This window comes from Lupinus angustifolius, chromosome LG15 (genome assembly GCF_001865875.1).
Source record: "Lupinus angustifolius cultivar Tanjil chromosome LG15, LupAngTanjil_v1.0, whole genome shotgun sequence".
Classification (NCBI taxonomy): Eukaryota; Viridiplantae; Streptophyta; class Magnoliopsida; order Fabales; family Fabaceae; genus Lupinus; species Lupinus angustifolius.
The window spans coordinates 5709052-5731960 of NC_032023.1; the positions used below are offsets into that span (position 1 = coordinate 5709052).

The 22909-nt window shown below is 33.9% G+C and overlaps 1 protein-coding gene across 2 annotated transcripts; it reads right to left on the minus strand.

Annotated features, from left to right (window-relative positions):
* On the minus strand, positions 16617-19519 carry LOC109328725 (manganese-dependent ADP-ribose/CDP-alcohol diphosphatase-like). Of its 2 annotated transcripts, none has more exons than XM_019562317.1 (2): positions 19356-19519; positions 16617-17943 (listed from the first exon to the last, which is right to left on the minus strand). In XM_019562317.1, exon 2 carries the CDS (start codon positions 17920-17922, stop codon positions 16948-16950), a length of 975 nt encoding a protein of 324 aa, XP_019417862.1. In that variant the 5' UTR covers positions 17923-17943; positions 19356-19519; the 3' UTR covers positions 16617-16947. The 2 variants fall into 2 exon arrangements, with proteins under 2 accessions (XP_019417862.1, XP_019417863.1); XM_019562318.1 differs by lacking the exon at positions 19356-19519 and adding an exon at positions 18203-18757 and having other exon boundaries at positions 16846-17943.

Genomic DNA, 22909 nt, shown 5'->3' on the forward strand with positions numbered 1-22909 from the left:
CATATAAACCAATGCAATATCATGATAATCAAAGCCTAAACATGGTACTATCTCTCTCCATCTCACAATTCATTTCACTCTTCCTATCTGACACAATTATGCACGAAAATATGCTCCTAGCAATTTCTGAAAATGAATGATATGATATGGTACATGTTCTGAATTCACAGTCTTTGTAGAAAACCATTACGAGTCCTAGTTAATCGATTAAGTACACATTTAATCAATTAACGGGTTGTTGAAAATAATTGTTTTCTGGTTTTCAGTTTTCTGTTGGAACTGCAATCTCGTTAATCGATTAACGTATATCTTAATCGATTAACTGGCACATTTTCAGCTCATTTATTAAATGGTAAACAACCTATATGCTATGCTTACCAACTATACATGTTTTACCAATATGTTATGCCTAAGATGCACAAGTAACATGTACATTTAATGCATGGACACATAATGATCTAGATGAAATGTCTCATGTAAATGAAATGAGTACTTTCAAAGGTTGTGAAACTTGCATCTAGGTTTACCTAACCTAGACTCAATATCTAAGGCACACATCTTAGACTTCTCAAAAAACTCTATTAAAGAACCTAGTCTAGATATGAAACCCTTGAGTCCACGACATTTTGATTTGTTGAATCATCTTCAATCTCTCACTAAATCCTTGTCTTCATCAAAACATAGGCAAACTCCAATAGTGCTTTACTTGACAATTTGCACTTTCAATCTCCCTTTTTTTTATGATGACAAACTCCACATCAAGTCTTGTTTGATGAATGACTTGGTGATGATTATAGAATGTAATGGTTGTTAATTCCAAAGTTAAAGCGCATTGCTCCCCCTTAATATTAGTTGGTAGCGAAAACAATACGGAACTTGAATTTTACTATTTACAACCTGCAAACACATTAAACAACAAAACAACTTTTCTCCCCCTTTTGACATTATCAAAAAGATAAACTAATCAATCTAGTCAAAAGTAAGCAGAGTTATGTAATGATAACAAAACTGTAATAAATTAATTAATTTTGGGAATTTAACTAATTAACTAGTTGTAAGAAGCTTGAACAAATGCTCATGTTAAAATTATTTAATTGATTAAATACCTGGTGTTAATCGATTAAATGGACAAAAAAATAGTGAATGAACAATTTTAATGGCAAAGAAGGTTATACATTAACTAGTTAAGCATAGAATGATGGAGCATTGATATAATAGCATGTAAACAACAAGCTTAACCATACAAGATAAATGCATATAATCAACATGGTCAAGAACCATTAAACACACATTCATACTATTTGTGACATAAGTAACCATATGATGTAAGCAATTGAAAAACCAGTAGCGTACAAAGTTCAACATCATGCATATCAAGTTATAAAAGTCCAACACAAGTAGATAGTAGGTATTAGAAACCAATAAATCAAAAAGGAAATAGGTCTCAAAGAGAACAAAGCAACACAATCCTGAATTTAGCCATTGGAAGAAATAAACCTAAGGTATCCTAAGGTCTAAAGTCTTCTAACTAAGGATAAGGTGGAAGGTTTCTATCATCAGGAATTATCAGACTATCATCTCCCTTGATGAAAATTCTCAGCTTGTCAAATTCTACACAAAACCTGTTATTTTGTGCCTTAGCAGTAGTTTGAACAAAGTTCCTCAATGACTGATAGTGGTTATCAATATAAGCAACTTGACGCTCCTCAAACTGCTCCAAGTTAGTATGATAAGAATCCTTCAAAGAATGAAAGTTCAGATCCATTATGATGTTCATCCTCTGCTCCATAACATCCAAATGAGCTAATCCAGAAGAAGGTTCATGCGGTGCATTCTCAGCTGTCTCCCCCTGAGTTCTTGCTTCTGCTCATTTATCCTAGCCTGATCATCATCTCTAGATAAATCTAGATCCATTGTGGTGTAGTCCTCTTGAGATTGCCAAGTATTTCAATACTTGTAAATACCCATTTTGTGAATCAAGCTCTCACCGACAAGGTGATCTATATCAGTAGATTCCATTAAAATAGTGTCAGACACATCGATGTGCAGATAATAAATAACTCTCGAAATGAAGATATTGTAGGGTAACAGCTTGGATTGCGAAGTAGACACACTATACATGATCTTAAGGATCTCTTCAGGCCAATTTATCATAACATTCTCCTTGATAGAATACATGAACCTCAAATCATTCACGGTGGGCTGTACATGATTTGTGTTCCTTTGAACCAGAATATATGCTATCAGATAGTGCAAAAGTCTATTCTCCAAAGACAACGATCCAACTTTAGTTAACTCTCCTTGGACATACAAATGAGGTCCTCTTAAACATGACTTATAAATTTCAGTAGCATCAAACTAATTCTTAACCCAATCACAGTCACCAATACTAGCACCATTAGTAGACAATCCACCAACATTCATAAAAATTTCCTTACTTGATTCAAATAATTTTCCAAAAATCATTGACCAATATTTTCCATCTTTATACCTAAAGTTTGCATATAATTCCCTAATTAGAGCAGGGTATATGTTTCCTTTTAATTCTAGAAATGTAACAGCTCCTTGAACTTGCAAGTTGTGCGGAAAATCAAAGTTTTGATCTGCCATCCAAGTTAAGTTTGCATACCTGATATACATAGGTTTCTTACCTTGAAATTTAAACAATCGAGTCTCCTGCAGAACGAGGGAGTTATAGGGGTCTCCACGGTCCTGCCTCATACTTGGGTTTGAAGATGAAGCAATCAGAGTCCTTCGTACGCGTTGTGATGTTGTCTTAATCCTTTTTGAGCGACCTCTTTCAATTGTAGATGGTAAAACCGAATGGATTGAGAGGTTTAAGAGGATTTTGGAAGAAACCTAAACTTAGGCTTAGAATTCGGGAAAACAGGTTTCTTGGAAATCTGAGAGAGATTGGAGTTCAATGAAGTGCAATATGGGTAGAGGGTGAGATTTAATCTTCATTTAAGCTAACGATTGAAATTGTGTTGTTGCCTCTAAGATTTAGGGAGAAAAAAGGATAGAGAGGTTTTAGAAAAGTGTCAAAAACGATGTTATTTCTACTTCATCTGTTGTCATTAATCGATTAAGAGGTGCACTTAATCGATTAATCATTGTTAAAATTCCAGATTTTAAAAAAAATAAGCGTAGGTAATCGATTAAGATGAAATGTTAATCGATTAAGTTTCATAGAAAATAAAGTTTTAGCTACTGCACTTATTTTAATCGATTAAGACTTTTGGTTAATCGACTAATTGACATCAGATTTGTAGAATCAAGTAGGTTTTTGAGTTTTAAAAGCATGCTAAGATTTCTAACCTATATTTAACAATTTTAGGCAAACACACATACATAGAGAGCTTATTATACTAGATGATGAATCATATTAGGAATAGAATGCATTCAACAAGATTTCATTTTGATGCATACAAGGCATTCAACATGCGAGGCAAATAATAAACTTCAAGACAATTTAATGAAGATATTTTTCATCAAAGATTCCAAGTTCTCTTCAATGAAAAATATCGTGAAAGGGGCTTGGTAAAAATATCTGCTAATTGTTTAGTAGTTTCAATAAATTCAGGCACACAATCGCCTTTTTGAACATGATCATGTAAGAAGTGATGCCTAATTTCTATATGATTGTGTCTCGAATGCAAGACGAGATTCTTGGATAGGTTTATGACACTTGTATTATCACATTTAATGGGAATCTTTTCTAGATTAAGACCAAAGTCCTTAAGTTGCTCCTTCATCCAGAGGATTTGAGCGCAACACATAATGGCGGCAATGTATTCCGCTTCGACGGTGGAAAAAGCAACACAAGCTTGCTTTTTACTATGCCATGCCACTAAGGAACTTCCTAGTAAGTGACAGGTCCTACTAGTGCTCTTCCGATCCAACTTACATCCGGCGAAATCGGAATCAGAATATCCTGTCAAGGATAGTGAGGTATCCCTAGGATACCATAACCCCATATTTATAGTTCCTTTTAAATATCTCATGATACGTTTAACAACACTATAATGTGAATCTTTAGATAATGCTTGAAATCTTGCACACATGCAAACACTAATTATAATATCAAGGCGGGTCACAGTCAAATATAATTAAAAGGCAATGATCCCTTGATACTTGGTTACCTCAAAATCTTTTCCCTTTTCGTCTTTGTCTAGATAGCAAGCGGACGCCATAGGTGTAGAAGCTTCTCTACATTTTTCCATGTCGAACTTCTTGAGTAGCTCCTTGTAGTACTTCGGTTGATGCATGTAGATGCCACTTTCCATTTGTTTAATTTGTAGCCCGAGAAAGAAAGTTAGCTCACCCATCATCGACATCTCAAATTCTCCCTGCATCATCTCAGAAAATTCTTTACAAAGAATGTCGTTAGTATATCCGAAAATTATATCATCAACGTATATTTGAACTAATAATACATGATCATCTAACCTACGGATAAAGAGAGTAGTATCAACCATACCCCTCACGAATCCTTTTTCTAAAAAAAAAGAACTCAATCTGTCATACCAAGCTCTAGGCGCTTGTTTCAGACCATACAGAGCCTTCTTGAGTTTATAAACATGGTTCGGAAATTTAAAATTTTCAAAACCGGGTGGTTGATCTACATACACCTCCTCTTGAATGTAACCATTCAAAAAGGCGCTCTTAACATCCATTTGAAAGAGCTTACAGTTCATAATCGATGTGAAGGATAAGAGCATCCTAATGGCCTCTAATATGGCTATAGGAGCGTAGGTCTCATCATAATTGATGCTTTCCTCCTGGTTGTAGCCTTTGGCCAATAAGCGTGCCTTATTTCTTATAATCAAGCCAGATTCATCTAGTTTATTTTGGAAGACCCATCTTGTACCAATCACTAGATGTTTTTTTGGTTTAGGGACCAAGTTCCAAACATTATTGTGCTCGAACTGGTTTAGCTCTTCTTGCATAGCTATACCCTAGTGCACATCCTCAATGGCCTTATTGATGATCTTTGGCTCGATCTGGGATACGAAGGCAACAAAGTTACAAAAGTTGCATAAAGAACTACGGGTTACCACTCCAGTAGAGATATCACCTATAACTTTGTCGAGTGGAAGATTATTCTTGGTCTTCCACGCGATCGGCAGGTCCTAATGCTCATTTTGGACAATTTTTTTCGCTTCTTCTTCTTTGTCCTGGTCCATGTCCTTAGAGTATGCTTCTTCTAAAGCACCTACAACATCATCAGAAAAGACATTTCTCTTTTCTTTTGGAGAAGATTCGTCATTATGAACATGTACAGACTCTTCTACTTGCATTGAACATTTATTAAACACTTGATAGGCTTTACTATGTAATGAATACCCCAAAAATATTCCCTCATCCCTTTCGAGTCAAACTTTCCTAGTGCTCTTTTTCCATTATTTAAAATAAAACATTTGCACCCGAAAGCGTGAAGATGAGCAATATTCGGTTTTCGGCCTTTTAAAATTTCATACGGAGTTTTCAAAACATAGGCCTCAGGAGTATATGATTTATTACATAGCAAGCAGTATGCACTGCATTAGCCTAGAAGTACTTAGGAATCTTACTTTCGTTTAGCATGGTTCTAGAAAGCTCCTCTAGAACTCGAATTTTCCTCTCAACAACTCCATTTTCTTGAGGAGTATGAGGAGCCGAGAACTGATGCATGATTCCATGTTTAACACATAATTTATCAAACTGGTGGTTTTCAAACTCGCCACCATGATCAGATCGAATATATACTATCTTAAGGTTAAACTAATTTTGGATTTGTTTGGCCAGGTTTTTGAAAGATTTGAAGGCATCACTCTTAGAAGATAAAAATAGTGTCCATATGAATCTAGAGAAATCATCAACAATTACTAAGGCGTAGAAGCTACCACAAAAACTCATAATTTGTGATGTTCCAAACAAGTCCATGTGGAGAAGCTCTAGAGGTCTTGTTGTGGATATCACATTCTTTTTACCAAAAGAGTTCTTGAGTTGTTTACAATTTTGACAAGTATCACAACTTTCCTGAGTTTGAAAATCTAGTTTTGGTAGTCCTTCAACCAAGTCATTTTTATAGGGGTGGCAATACGAGCTAGCCCGCCTTTGGCCCGTCAGAACATGGGCTGACCCGACCCGACCCTTATTATTAAAAGGGCTCAAAATGGCAGCCCAACCCATATTTGGCAGGACTGGCAGGCGAGCAGGCCGGCTCGTTTTCTTGTTTTTTCAAAACACACAATAAAGCTTTTAGACAAAATAAATAATCATCACGCTTCATAAATCTCTTTTAATACAAAAAATCACAAACAAAGGTCACAATCTCACAATAACATACCTTCTTAATTCAAAACTTGCAAATTCGAAACAACAAATCATCATAGTCTTAAACTTTTAGCTCCTAGTTCACAATAGAGCTTCTATCTCCTAAGTTTTAAACATTAGATGTTGGAAGAAGATGCCTCCACTTTTCTATTGCTACTACCATCATCATCTGTCAAATATTCTTCTTCTTATTCATCCAGTATGAGGTGGAGGCATGTGACAAAAGTTAATAATTTTACTTGCTAGCTTCCAATTTGAATCAACATAATGAGCAATCAAACAAATATAACCTTCAGTTGTACAAGTTGTCCACAAATCAGAAGTTAGAGATATCCTAGTAGGAATGCTAGACATATCTTTTTTAAGCCTATCCTTTTCTATCATGTAGATTCTCTTGACATCAGCCTTAGTCGTATTTCTAGAAACAGGAATAGAATATGAATTCAAGTAGTCAATTAAGCATCTAATCTTCTTAAACTCAACAAATTTAAAAGGTAAATCATGTTCAATGATTGCACAAGCTTACATATCACGTACCACGATTTGGTCAATCTTTTGAGACATCAATTTTCCTTCCTTATTCATAATTATTTGACCAATGTTGTCATGTTTTAATTTAGTACATCTTCCTCTTTGACGACGTAAATGCGATGTATCATAGTCTTTACCATTATTAACCCCACATTTATATATAGTTTTGCAACCTTTGCATTTTGCCTCTCAATCCCATCATCCACAACTCCTATCTTGGTGAAAGATTTCCATACATCGGAAGTTAGAGATTTAGTTCGTTTGTTATTCTTACCAAATTCAACCGATTGAGATTCTTGAATCTCATCTTCAACATCTTCCATCTTATTGTCAATATTAATAGGATTTGAATTATGACCATAACCTTCCATATTAATTGTTGTCCAAAATAATAACAGAATATACAAAATAAAGTTAGCATCATATGACATTATTCAAGTTATTAGCAATGATAATTTATAAAGGCAATGACAATTTGCACTATTATTAGTGCAACATTTGGTAAAGAGTAAAGAGGGAGCATATCACTTAGCAACTATATGTTAAAAATTATATTAGAGTTTTCTATGTGATGGTCCACTCATTCCTTATTCTTAATTGGGATAGAATGTACCCATACAATGTACTAGCTAACTATGTTCTTATATGCATATTCTAAGCTTAGTGTAGCAACCAGATCATGCATTTCGGCAGCTGAGTTTTTTTGTTCAATAATTCTCTTAATAACAACCAGTTATGGATTTTTCAGATAACCAAGGCAACATTGCTTAAGGTTTTCTACAACTTTTCAGGACACATTATAACATGCTTGGATTTTCCTAATTAACGAGGTAAATTTATTCCTATATCACTATTGGCAATGGCTATAGGGTGAGGAAAAAACTAGTTAGGAAGTTTGATGAAATTAGAGTTCATAAGCATGAAAGTGATTATGCCACTTAATATTTATTTCCCAATTCACTATATAAAAGTGATTCTTTTCATACAAGTGATACAACCTATATGAAAATAATATTTTAAAATTTACTTTCATCAAACATACTTCAACATAAAAAATTAAAACCAATTATAATTAAAATGAACATTTATTGATTTTGTTTTTTTACAGCTGTATTCTTCAGGGTCCTCCCTGCCACCAGATACGTTGATTGAAATTACAGGTCATAGCCAACAAAGACTCCTAAAATAAACATACACACATATCCAAAAATTTCTACATATAACATTAAACATAAGAGACCCATTTTCACATAAAACAGAATCAAGTGGAAGAGACTCCTAAAATTGCATTTAGATGTATTGTGAACACAAACAAAAACTGATTCGAATTTGGAAAAGAGATTCAAATGTGCTATTTAAGGAAAAGGGAAATATTAAAAATAAATAAAGGAAGATAATGGATACCTTATACAGTTATACTAAAACCGAAAATAGGATTGTAATTTCAATTTTAAGGTTTCATTCTTTACCAAAGTGATGGGTTTCGTTGATTATAATTTATATATAGATAGGCTTGGGTTTCATTGATTATATATTCATTTGATGTTATAAAAAAGTAATGCAGATAATTCAAGTAACAAATCACAACGTGCACAAAATAATTGAAAAGGGAATGGTTGCAGAGAAGAAATGATGTTTACAAAGCTGAAGCGGTAGATGAAGAAAATGAAGAGTGAGTGAAAGAGTTTGAAACAAGAATGAAGAAAAATAAATGCTTTAAGTTTTGAACCCTGAATAACTAAAAAGAAAGGCAAACAACCAGTATTTAGCAAGCTTCCAACACACTGCTTTTTTAATGTTGGTTTGTCAGGCCAGCCCGGTCTGACCCTCCTTGACCCGTCTAAAAAATAGGCTTCCAAACCGAGGTGAATATGAGTTTTTGGGCTAAAAACCTCAGTCTGGCCTACTAAAAATACATATCCAAACGGGTTGGCCCGTCGGGCCAAGCCCATATTGCCATCCCGACATTCTTAGATAATTTGTCTAGATGCTTTAAATGAATATGAGCGATGCGCCTGTGCCAAAGTCAGATATCATCTTCTTTAGATATAAACCTTTTTTAAAATAGAGTCGTGATATCCTCTAGGTTAACCATAGAGATATTATTAACACGATATCCGACAAACTTAACCTTATTAGATAATTTTTCACGAATTATACAACACTCAAAGACAAATGATACACGATTACCTTTGTCACAAAGTTGGTTGATACTCAATAGATTATGCTCTAGACCTTCAACGTATAGTACATTCTCGATCACTTCCTGAGTTGAGTTGCCAATTGTCCCGATTCCAATGTCCCGGTTCCAAGTATCTTCCCTTTTTTGTTATCTCCATACGTGACAAAACATTTTTCCTTCAATGATAGATCTAGGAATTTCGATCTATCACCAGTCATATGCCTCGAAAACCCACTATCAAGATACCAATGTTGCCCTTGTGTTCGTAGACATACCTGCAAAATAGATTACTTACATCTTTCAGGTACCCAATTTATATTAGGTCCTTTTCTGTTAGTAACCAGGGAGTTATCTCCCTTTTTCGTCCAAGCGTATACGCCACTTGGTATACCACACTTCCTAATATAGCAAGAGTAGGAAGTGTGGCCATGGGTGCCACAGTAGAAACATGTAGGAACTCTCTTATTATAAAACTTTGTATTTGGTTGAGTTACAAGTTTCCTATATCATCGTTTCCTACACAAGGGGGGGGGGGGGGGGATATACCCTAATCCAGTATGGTCACAAATGATTCTAGTTTGGCTAAGCATAGTGTCTAGTTGGTTATTTCTCAAAGTCTCGCAAGACTCACAGACAGTTGATTGACATAATTTATTATTTGAGCAATCACATGTATTACAAGAAAATATTAGATCTAAGGTTTCATTCTCAAGTTTTAGCTCATCTAATTATTTCTATAATAGGACTATTTTCTGTTCATTTAGAAGAATTACGTGTTTTCTATCAGAACTAATCTTAGCTATTTTTTTTAATTCCTCATGCAATTCTACATAAGCATTATATAAGTCCTCATAAGGAGGTGAGTCATCCGAAGAATTATTTGAGTCGTAAGCTTCATTTGTTCTAGTCATTAGGCATAGCTTGGCGATCTCCTCCTCATCTGAGGCTCTTGATGTTGTATCCTACTTCGGTACGTCTCAGACAATGTAGGTCTTCTTTGACTTGAAGTCCCGAAGAGTGCTCTTCTCCGAATCAAGTTTCTTGAGATAAGTAGGACATTGAAATCTCATGTGTCCCAGCTTACCACACTCGTGGCAAGTGAAGCGCTCTTTATTACCTTTGCCTTTTCGAGTTGATTCATGCGCTTCTTTCTTATGAAATCTTTTAAAGTCTCATTTATTTAAGAACTTCCCAAATTTTCATACGAGAAGGCTTAACGTTTCATCATCAATATCTGAATCAGACTCATCATTTTCTTTCTCTTCAGTAGGTTGACACGTTGTTGCTTTAAGAGATATGGCTTTCTTCTTGCGATATGATTCATCATTCATCGTCAAGCGCCCAAGTTCCATCTCGTGCTTTTGAAGCTTTCCAAACAATGTTGCCAAAGTCATGGAGTCAAGATCTTTGGATTCCATGAGAGTTGTAACTTTAGGCTGCCTTATCTTGTCAAGACAACATAAAACTTTATTAGTTAGTTCTCCTTTGGTGAAAGATTTATCTAGAGCAACTAAGTGGTTCACTATATGTGTGAATCATTTTTTCATGTCGCCGATAGATTCACTCGTCAACATATGAAATAGTTCATACTCATGTGTCAAGGCATTCATCATGGCACGCTTGACTTCGCTGGTGCCTTCGTGAGTCACTTGTAAAGTGTCCCACATTTCCTTAGCACTTTGATATTGCGAAACCTAGAAGAATTCATCATATGACAGGGCCTATGTGATGATGCTTTTAGCATTACATTGTATTGAACCTTTTTACGTTCATCATTGGTCCATAAACTCTTGGGTTTTTCTTTCAGTTCATCGTCCACTAAATGCATTGGAACGAAAGGCCCGTTGACCACAAATTCCTAAATATCCGAGTCAATAGCTTCTATGAATATTTTCATTCGGGCTTTCCAGTAGTCGTATCATTCGCCACTGAATACAGGAGGAGTTTTAGGTCACTTTATGGCTGTTTTATGTAGGGTAATTGGGTAGGAATGTATGTGTTTGGGTTTGTAGGTCTTAGGTCACGGTTTGGACTGTGTTGGTTAGGGTTTTGTAGAGTATTAGATGTGGAATGGTATATGTGATTATGTTAGGTATCAGTGGACAAAACACACATGGAAGGGGGGGTGAATAGGTGTAGCGGTTATCAATTACCGCTTTTCGTATGAAAGCCCTATTATGGAAAAAGCCCCAGCCAATAACTCAATCTAAACTCAAGACCTCTTAGTCTAGGTGAAGACACACCAAATCTCTTAGGTGATAAGACACCAAGAGACAAATCCCCTTATTACAAAATAGTACACAAAACTGAGTTTTATAAAGCACACCTTTTCTCAAAATATTACAATGAAAAACTCAACTAAAACCCATATACAAAACTCACAAGACAAGATGAATATGTATGACTTAATGAAAATGCAGAAACACATAATATCTACCCGAAAATTCTCTTAAAGAAATGCAAGAAAAACATGTAAGAAAAGATAGAAATGTTTAACATATAAACCACATGCAATATGATGACAATCAAAGCCTAATCATGGTACTATCTCTATCTATCTCACAATGCATTTCACTCTGCCTACATGTTCTGAATTCACAGTCTTTATAGAAAACCATTGCGAGTCCCAATTAATCGATTAAGTACCCATTTAATCAATTAACGGGTTGTTGAAAATAACTGTTTTCTGGTTTTCAGTTTTCTATTGGAACTGTAATCTCGTTAATTGATTAATGTATATCTTAATCGATTAACTTGCACATTTTTAACTTACTGATTAAATGGTAAACAACCTATATGTTATGCTTATCAACTATATATGTTTTACCAATATGTTATGCCTAAGATGCACAAGTAACATGTATGTTTAATGCATGAACAAATAATGATCTAGATGGAATATCTCATGTAAATTAAATGAATAATTTTAAAGCTTGTGAGACTTACATATAGGTTTCCCTAACCTAGACACAATATCTAAAGCACACATCTTAGACTTGTAAAAAGAACTCTATTAAAGAATCTAGTCTACATATGAAACCATTGAGTCCACGACATGTTGATTTGTTGAATCATTGATAAGTGCAAAAAGTATACACTTTTCACCATCATTTTATGGCACTTATCCTATGAAAATTGTAGAAATCCAACTTAAATTAACACTTATTAGATAAAATATCACAATCTTGTATAATTGTGTTTGTATTTCTTTTTATATGTTTTGTAGGATTTAGAAAGAAAAAGAAAATAGATTGGTCCAAGAAGAAAAAGAAGTCAAACTCAAGGTGCTCAAGAAGGCAGCTGAGCGTGGACCAAGCCACGCTGAGCTGACCTGGACACAAGCCTGACCTGGACACCAACCTGGTACAGACCAAGCTGCTCAAGCAAGCAGCTGAGCGGACCTGCTTGACCGCTCAACCTAGCACCAGACGAAACCCGACATGGTCAGAACTCAAGCTTGACACGGTCAGACACAAGCCTGGCACATGCCTAAGCTGCTCAAGTAGAAGCTCAGCGCTGACACATGTGTGCTCAGTGGTGAACCAGACATCTGACCAGGTCAGCAAGCACTAAGCCACGTCTCAGCCAGCACAGTCAAAGTTTAGGCACGAAGAATCATCAATCATGCTAGTTTAAGGTTACGAATTGTGTAATATATCGTCCGTCAGCGCGTGTACTTGCAGGTGCGATCATACCAGCACTAATGCACCGGATCCCATCAGAACTCCGCAGTTAAGCGTGCTTGGGCGAGAGTAGTACTAGGATGGGTGACCTCCTGGGAAGTCCTCGTGTTGCACCTCTTTTTTATCCAGAGGCGCGCCTGGAGAATTTCCTGGCTCGGAAGGGATCCAGGGGGTGGAATTTCCTGAGAATAGGGTTTGGCTCATGCTCGATGGGCTTCTACAGACGCAGTTTGTAGAGAAAGAATCGTCTCATTTTTCTACCCCAAATGCATATATAATATGTCCAATTCTGATCAAAGATTCCAAAGTTATGCCAAAAACAGAAAATCAACGGTAAAACTAGTCACCACTTGTTCGTATCTCACGACCAGCAGCAAGGCGATTGGCTATGATGCATCCAGTATTCAGTGTGTGATGAAAGAAGTGTGGAAACAAAGTACCATGCAAAAATTCCAGCCGCAACTATATTAAACAAAGTAACATGCACCCGAACCAACCAACACGCGAGTAGCTGAACAAGAGAGCAAACAGCAAAACGGTGAATGCTATAGGCGAATTTTGGAACCCAAACAGAATGGTTATTCTAAGACACACACTAAACGCTACTGAGAACCTCTGAAAAGAACCGATAATCCCCGGCAGCGGCGCCGAATTTGATCGAAAATGATGATAGATTTAATCAGGCCAAATAATCCCAAATTAACTCATTTTAGGAATATTAGTCCAATAAAGTCTAAAACACTAAACCATGTGAAACAGAGTCAATTAGGCACGAAGGTTCATCAATCATGCTAGTTTAAGGTTACGAATTGTGTAATATATCGTCCGTCAGCGCGTGTACTTGCAGGTGCGATCATACCAGCACTAATGCACCGGATCCCATCAGAACTCCGCAGTTAAGCGTGCTTGGGCGAGAGTAGTACTAGGATGGGTGACCTCCTGGGAAGTCCTCGTGTTGCACCTCTTTTTCTTTCCTGAGGCGCACCTAGAGTATTTCCGGGTTCGAAAGGGATCCAGAGGTTGGAATTTCCAGAGAATATCCCTTTGGCTCATGTCCGGTCGGCTTTTTCTACCCCAGATGCATATATAATATGTCCAATTCTGATCGAAGATTCCAAAGTTATGCCAACAACGCATAATGAAGATAGTGTTATCAATGATACCTAATCAACAGCTCCACCTACAAATAGCGTTGTGGAAGAACTCTGCATTCAAATATAAAGAATGTAAGGGTTCCACAACACAACCTAAAGAAAACACCGTGGAAGATATAATAATTTTTTTACTAATTAATTTTTTTAATGAAATCCAATTTAATAATGTCAATAAATAACATTCGAACAATCTAAGAAATGGGAACTCATTAATCAATTAAGAAATATGACAATTGATTACATGGAGTTACAATAGCTGAAATATTGGATTTCGTAGGCTCGTTACTCGATCAAGCATTGTGTTAATCGATTAAGTTTAGAGGAAATAATTTTGTTGATCATATTGACAAGACTTATAAAAATGTGTTGTTGTATAGCTAAAAGAAAATAATATGAGAAATAAGTATTCAACAACATATATTAACGGTAGTAACAATTCAACACTTTCTGTATATAGTGATATTAATAAGACACCTTCAATAGCGTATGTTAAAGGTATCGCTGTTGTATTGACATCTTCAACACTACTTCTTAAGGGTTGCATTGTTGTTGTGTATTCAGTTGTTTACTACTCATTTTTATAAACACATCAACGATGTTTCCCGAACGATGCATTGTTGAATAGAATCTAATCGACAACGCTATCTCAACCTTGCGCTGTTGAATATAATCTAATTGACAACATAATCTTAATTATACGCTGTTAAACTGAACTCATTTTCCAAATTAACAGTGTATTCCTAGTTATGTACTATTAAATTAACATATTATATTACACATCAAAATACAACATGATGATAAGTTAATTATTAAGTTGTGCTAATTTGCTTATTGTGTTTATTAATATGGAATCCAAAAATGTTAAACATTTCATCCCAATAAATAACAAAAAATAGAAATTAACATCTAAAATAATTGTTCATTCTTCATTTAAATAAAATACAAAAAATACATTATAATGAACTTAATGATTTGGTAGATTACAATGAACCGAATGAAACAAATAAATGAACTAAATGATTTGATATATTACAATGAAGAAATTAATGAACTGGATTATTTTTATTTGGTAGATGAATGAACTCAATGATTTGTAGATTAATTCTTCATCTCACACAAATATTGTATAACAATCACTTTCCTTTTGAAATCAGAGTCTTTTTGCCAAATCAAAATATGTTAAGACCTAATTGACAAGATTTTGATAATGAACTAAATGATTTGGTAGATTACAATGAAGGAAATTAATGAACTAAATGATTTCGTAGATGAATGAACTAAATAATCTGCAGATTAAATCTCCATCTCATGCAAATCTTGTATAATAGTCACTTTCCTTCTGAAATCTGGGTCATTTTGCAAAATCAGAAGATGTTAAAGACTGAATTGACATGATTCTGATATAGGGTTCCCAACAGTACAAATTTAGCACTTTTAACACTTCAAATTGTTGAGATCTACTGTCTGCGTTCTTTCTATTCCTTTTAACAAAACTTCTTTTTTTCTTTTTGCCTTGTTTTGCTCTCTTTTTTGTTACTTCGTGTTTTCTTCCTCCTATCTTCGTCTCCTTAGGTGTCATGGCAACTTATAAAATGAGACAAAAGAAAATATACAGAGCAGAACATGAACATACTTTTACTGATGAAATAGAACATAGAGTGAACCATTAGTATTTCAAGAAACGAAGAGACGCATAACCACTCAACCATTAATATCTCTCATATTTAAAATGTCTTATACAATCAACAACACATAATTAAGATAGAGATGTTACTATGTCTTCTTCAATAGAGCCGATTCAACGATGTGCTGTGGAATTGATGAACATCTTCAATAGCGTTGTTTAAAAAATGTGATGTTGAAGTTACCCACATTGATAGCACTTGCTTTTAGTATGCGTTGTTGATGTTCTTCCGCCTCATTTTCAACAGCGTCGTTCAAAATTGTGCGACCTTTGTTAATTACTCAAGTCTACATATATGTTATAATTGTAAATTTTCAATCGATGTTTCCTACTTGCTATATGTTATAATTGCATTTTAGCATATGTCTTAATGTATTTCACTTCATTCGCATAAGTAATCATATATGTTAACCTCAAATTGTTCTACAATTGCATCAGATTAGATGATAAATTACTTCACTATCATCGTAAATCATGATTCGTCTATTAGTTGTATCTGCAGCAATAATGAAGCATGATCTCACGCTCACCTTATGAGCTTTGAAGAAGGCATTAGATAACCGTCAATGAAATCAATCATGCCTATTACTATATGTAGAATGTGTATCAGCCAAGACAGTAAAAACATAAGAATCTCTAACTGCTGAATCAGGAATGAAATTTATTTATTTTGAAAGGGACCTGGAAGTCCAATTAGTTTTAAAAAAAAAACTCATTTAAGAATTTTCTCAGTGCTGAGAAGAACTTGTGTGAACTATAAGGAATTAAACTAACTGCAATAATATTGATGAATGATGGACCACCCGTCTGGCTATTTACACTAACAGATGGTTCATGAGTCTAGATGTTAACAGTAATTTCTGGGTGTCAATAGAATTACCCAGAACTGCTTAAATGTTTTGCAACACAAATAATAACCTGCAGCTAGGTGCGACACTATTTTGGGAAAAACAATCATGCAGCAAAAAAAAAATTAGTTCCTTGCCCATAAGGCTTGGGGATATCCTTGATAGTACCAAAAGAATAACAATGTGCAGGAAACGCATGAGAATGGTTAACTCTGCTGATATTACTGACTTACTGCATATTGCACTCTTGCATCTCTCAAAGGAAAGGAACAAGTTGAGCAGAAATTGTTTCATTCATTAACTTGCTAGTTTCTAGTTCCAGCTCCACTCCTCAACTGAGTTATTCCAACCACAAGGTGAAATGTAACAGTGGATAGGACTAAAGCAAAATAGTAGTAGTCCATCCCACAACAACAAACAAGCCTTTTATTCAGGCTTAGGACCGGCTATGTATATAAATTATTAAAAAATTATAGACAAACATTTTAATAATTTTTTAAGGGGAGGAGGAGTAGGTGTGTCTTCTAAACACCAATACACCCTGTCACTACAACGTGACTTTAGGATTAAAATGCATGTCTGTACTCTTCATTTTGTCAGTACCAATAAGTGATATTCTGTCATCATAAACATCAACATATCCGAATGCATCTGTTCCAGGAGGACATTCCAGAGCAGCTTCAAGAACTCTGTGGTGCACTCCATGAGAATCAATGGAGTACCCACCTTTGTGATTATGTCCGGCGAGACAGACCTTCACACAGTTGTATCTGTGTATCAAATCCATCACTTCATCAAAATTCCACAATAGCGCCACCGGTGTTGCTGAACCAGGATGTAGAGGTAGATGGCAACACACAACCACTTTCTGTTCCAATTTTGATGCCTCACTGAGAACACCATCCAACCACCCCATTTGTTCCTTTCCAACAGCTCCATTGAACATGAGAAACCTTCTTTCAATCCCCACCAAACCATTTGGACTATTCTTATCTTCATTTGGATTCTTTTCCCTCAGAAAATTTAAAGCCTCCTGAGTTTTTGGATGATCATTAGGCCAACCAATTGCACTGATGTCGTAACCATCCAGAACTACAAATCTATATTCAGGAACTGGTGAAAAGTCATAGTAAGCACGATCATCGAGAGTTCTGATGTTCAATAATGGAAGTAACTCACTGCGAGGAAGATTGTATAGGCAGTGGTTTCCAATCATATGATAGATAGGTCCCTTGAACATCTCAAATTCATCCACGACTTTCTTTATTGTATTAAGAGATTGATCTTTTGGACAAAACCCATCAACAATGTCTCCAAAATTCACCACAAACTTGTGCTTTTGATGAGTATTCCATTCTTTAACTGCACTCTGCAACACGAGAATGCTATGCCTATAATACCGTGGAACACCTAGGAACGACCGACCATCAGGAATGTCAGCATATTGGACATCAGAAATCAATCCAAAAGAAAAGAGAGGCGGTCTCCCTTGTGCAGTAGCTAGTCCATTAGCAGAACCCATGGTGTATCACTCCAAAAGCTCCTATTATATATATACAACATCCACAATGACATCAAAATTGTGCTTTAAAAATACAATCTAAAATACAACACAAAGCAATCATCCCTACATCCGAGTATAGTATACTGATCTATCATGTACCAATAAGTTTCTACTTTCTAATTTTCTTTCTGCAATCACTGATCCACTAATCAATTTTCTGGGAGTTCAGAGTTATAGGGAAGAATTAAGAAACTACGCAAAACACATGTAAAAAGGTTTTAAATTGTGGAGCACATACATCTCAGTTGCAGTGGCTTTTCCAACCACACCAGGCCATTGCAGACTGCATTAGCCGTAATGGGCCCACAATCACATCAACCCTAATGGCCATAACACAATCGCACCAAAACACAACCATGAGCTACTTAAACCCCCGACAAACATCAAATTATCTAAGTCACACAGTTAGGTTGTATTACAGTGGAAAGAAAAAAGAAAAATAAGAAAACCAATTAGGAAAACAGAATCCCTTCCCTTTAAAATAGACATCTAATAAAACCAAGATGAACAAACAAATAAAACATGGGCATTCAGTAAAATTTATAAAAGGCTGGGGGGAATCAGGTAACAACCTATCACCAAGCCAAGAAATATAAACTATGATCAAAGAAAAGAAGTGAATGATTAAGGTCAAAGTCTTGTCCTAATTCATGGCTTCAAAGTTGAGATAACTGATGAAAATATTAGGTGGGGGCATAGATGAACCTTTACAATGTGATGTGCAGTTTTAGGGAAGATGGACCAATGCAAGGGCAATAGGATAAGATGACGAAAACATAGACATGCTCTAGAAATCAAGATAAGGAAAATAGGGTTCATCAACGGATTAATTTTTTTTAGGAAGAGCTAAGACATAAAGATAATTGAAATAAAATGATTAGTTTAAATTTTGTTTTAGATTTTTTGGTATAACCAACGGTATCCTCTTTATAGATAAAGAACTAACCCCTTCCTTTTTGGGGTGTGTAGCTGCCTCTCCCACTAATTGTGGCTCCAAGGAATCAAACACTTAACTTTTGGCATACCGTCTCCAAATTTTGGCATAATATTTTTCCTCTAAACATAACATCAAACTCCTAAATCTATTAACATCACTGGAAATTAGAAATTGACACAGATCTTATACGCAATCCCTTCTGGTTATAATTATTGTATCTTGATTGCCATTGATCACCTCACAGTTTTAAAATCTAACCTAAGTTTACTTCAATTAATCTATATTAATGAAGCAAGGAACATATGAACCCGATTTTAATCTAAACTATTTTTTTCCTACAAGCTAAAAAGTTAAAAGAAGAAGTTATATGCTAAGCCAAAACCAAGAAGAATCAGACACGTGAAGAAACATTCAATTTTTCTGACAAACATGTAAATGAGAAAATGTTTATAACCTGAAACAGGAGTGGTATACTATGTTGTTGTTGTTGTTTACTGAAAATAAGGAGCACAGAGAAGACAACAGCGAAGCGAAATGAATGGGGTTCTGTGGATCGAGGTTTGGTACTTGTTTGAATACCAGAAAAAAGCTGAATTCTTCTGCTTTTAATTTTTAGAATAAAGACCCCCAACAAACTTTTTTGTTGTCTCATAATTTCGAGTATGGAAAATTGATAAATCTCAAATGATTGAGAAAAATATTAAATGTAACATTAAATCAGTCTTTAATATTTTTTAAAACCTTGATGAATTATTTTGAATTACATAATTAAGTAGTACTTTATATTTTCAAGAATGAATGGTGATTTCGTTATAAAATTCTTATATTAAAAAATAAGATTTAAATTTTTAATAAAATAAAGTTCTCCTTATAATAGGAGACAATTTATCTCTTTGAATTCATTTATTGTTTGATATATATTTTATTTGTTCTATATTATTATAAAATAATAAAATACATGTCATAAAAAACATACATCAAACAATGAATAAATTTAATGGGATAAATTATCTTTTAATATATAAAGTGACATCTTATTCTCAATTTTTAATATGTTGTCTCTTTTTAGCATGGATATAGGAGATTTCAAAAACCACTATTGTTATTAACTCTTTAACACCTTTTCAGTTCTTTTACAAGTTTTCACCGATTAAGTAAGGTATAAGTTGTTGGTATAATGGTGTAAGATATTATTAGATTTCCAAATATTTGACATTAAATATTTGATTTATGTTACTAATATTTGTTGGAAGAGAAAATCACATACCTCAAAAGTGGTTAGTACATAAAAGTAAGATTATCTGTTCTAATCTTTAAGAGCACACAGCGGTGAAAAAGTTAACTTCATAGCTAAATAAGAATGTTTTTCTTCCAATTTCACCACTTAAAAAGAATCGTTTTTGTGCTTATTTCACAACAGTGAATATAATAGACATTGTTTTTATACTTAAGATAACAATAATTAAAAAATGACAAAAATACTAGAAGAGATAGAAGAAATCAATATTATTAATTGTGGGGTCCATTTATGAACGAAAATAGAGTTGCATCATTAAATATAATTTTAACTTAAGTTGCCTAAGTTGTTAGAATGTGTAAACAAATATAAAATAATCAATTAAACATATTTAAGAACAAAAAATGGGTTACACCATTGTAGATGCTCTAAGTTCTCTTAATATGTTACTCGGTCAATTAAATATAAATTCTTTATTAGTAATATCTTTTGACTTAAAGATATTAATTAACTTGAAAAAATATTATTTTTTGACATAAAGATATTAATGAACTACTAACATGCTACTCACTGGCTGATATTACTTAGCGAATTTTTTCTCTTTAGAGAAATGAAAAAGATTTTTTTTTCTCTTTAGAGAAATGAAAAAGATCTGACCAATAGTTTCTTAAATGAAAGGAAATTAGATATTGGAATTAGTGTACTCACTGATATATACTAAAATATATTGTTTTTATTTTTCAATTTCCATTTTCCTTATATTAGTTGTTGCTTTGTTTGTGAGTTTGGTTTTAGAAAAGAATGAATGGTGCACATTTGTTGTCTCACATTTGGCATCACTCTATATGTCATGACCTTATGATTAGTCAGAAAATTACTTAAAAAATAAATGTAAACTTAAATATATTTTTCAATTAATCACAAGGTCATGATACATGAAGTGATACTAAGTGTTGGATAACAAATGTGCACCCGAGAATGAAATGAATAACTTTGGAAAATCTCTCTCTTGCTTGGGAGTTTAATAAAAGAGATGAGAAGGTTTTTGAGGGTTTCTCAAGCCCTCTAAAACTCTTCATGTGTCTACTTTTAAAGCTCTAAAATTTGATGTTTTATAGATAAAATGTTAAAATGTCAAAATAATTTTAGTAAAATTATATAATTATATATTATTATCTATTTCTCATTCTTAATTGCATTTTTAAATAAAAAATAAAAACATTTTTACATTATAATTAGTTTATCGTCCTCATCTAAATTCCACCCTCTCAAACAAGGGAGGTAATTATATCCCCCCCCTCTTTCGTTCCTCTTCATTCCTAACCCTTTAATCTCTACTTCTATTTCTCTCATAACTTTCAAACATAGCACATGATATTTTAAAGAGTAAATTACACGGACCTCACATGAGTTTTAGTGAAACTACAAATACTAGTCATCCTCTTTTTATACTTACACATACCTCCCTTTAATGTAACAATCTATTACATATATAACAAAAAAGGTCCCCATGACACGTGTCAATCTCTTAAGCCCTCATGCCATGTGTCAACCTCTCATCAAAACTAAAGGTCCCTCGTGACATGTGTCAATCTCTCAATCAAAACTTTCCCTCCAAAACATGTCAATCTTCCATTTTTGTTCATTGTACAATTTAATTCTAATGATTAATGGACCTATTTGTTTTTTATTCTATAAAGAAATTACATCTCACAATAAAGGGGATTGAATCCCTTTTCAGATGTGAATTACTTCTCCACCTTTATCATTTCATATCTCCATATTCTTCTCCCCTTTCAATTCATATTTCTCTCTTCTTCTCTCACATATCTACAATCTAATGTTTCGTTCGTCAATCTTCATTTCGTTAAACTTAATATGATGGCTTATGTATACCAATACTAAATCTTCATAATTATAGATTTGTTCTTATTTTATAAATATGTTGTTTAAAGTGTATTTTTATTGATTTTTTCATTCATTAACCGAATATGATGGCTTCTATATCTTGTTACTCAATTTTCATCATTGTAGATTTGTTCTTCTTTTGTAAATATGTTGTTTAAAGTGTATTTTTATTGATTTTTTCATTCATTAACCGAATATGATGGCTTCTATATCTTGTTACTCAATTTTCATCATTGTAGATTTGTTCTTCTTTTGTAAATATGTTGTTTAAAGTGTATTTTTATTGATTTTTTCATTCATTAACCGAATATGATGGCTTCTATATCTTGTTACTCAATTTTCATCATTGTAGATTTGTTCTTCCAATAATCATATTCTTTCTTCCAATAATCATTTTCCTTAGTGTATGATTTACAAGGTTTTCATCCTTAACAATGACAAAACCATCAATAACTATGTTATGTACCTGATATCCATTTATATATATACACACATTTAGTTACAAGTTACAATATTGTATTTGTTTGTTTGTTATGAATTTATTTATCTTCTCATCTTATCTCACTTTTACAATCTTATCTTTTCATTTGCAGTTTGACTCTTCCTTGAAGCATATCTACGAGTTAGTGTTATGTTTATATGTCCCTATCTTACTAAAATCTTCAATTTTATTCTCCTTTGCACAATAAATGAATTTGATTATTTTTTTCTCACATGATATTTGTTAAAATATTTTTTCCTGTATGGTTATTTTTCTAAAGCAGGAAATACGAATTGGTCATATTCTTTGTTTCGACATTTGAATAAAAGAAACCTCACATCCTATAATACAATGATTAGAGGTTATATTCATTATCTGAGTG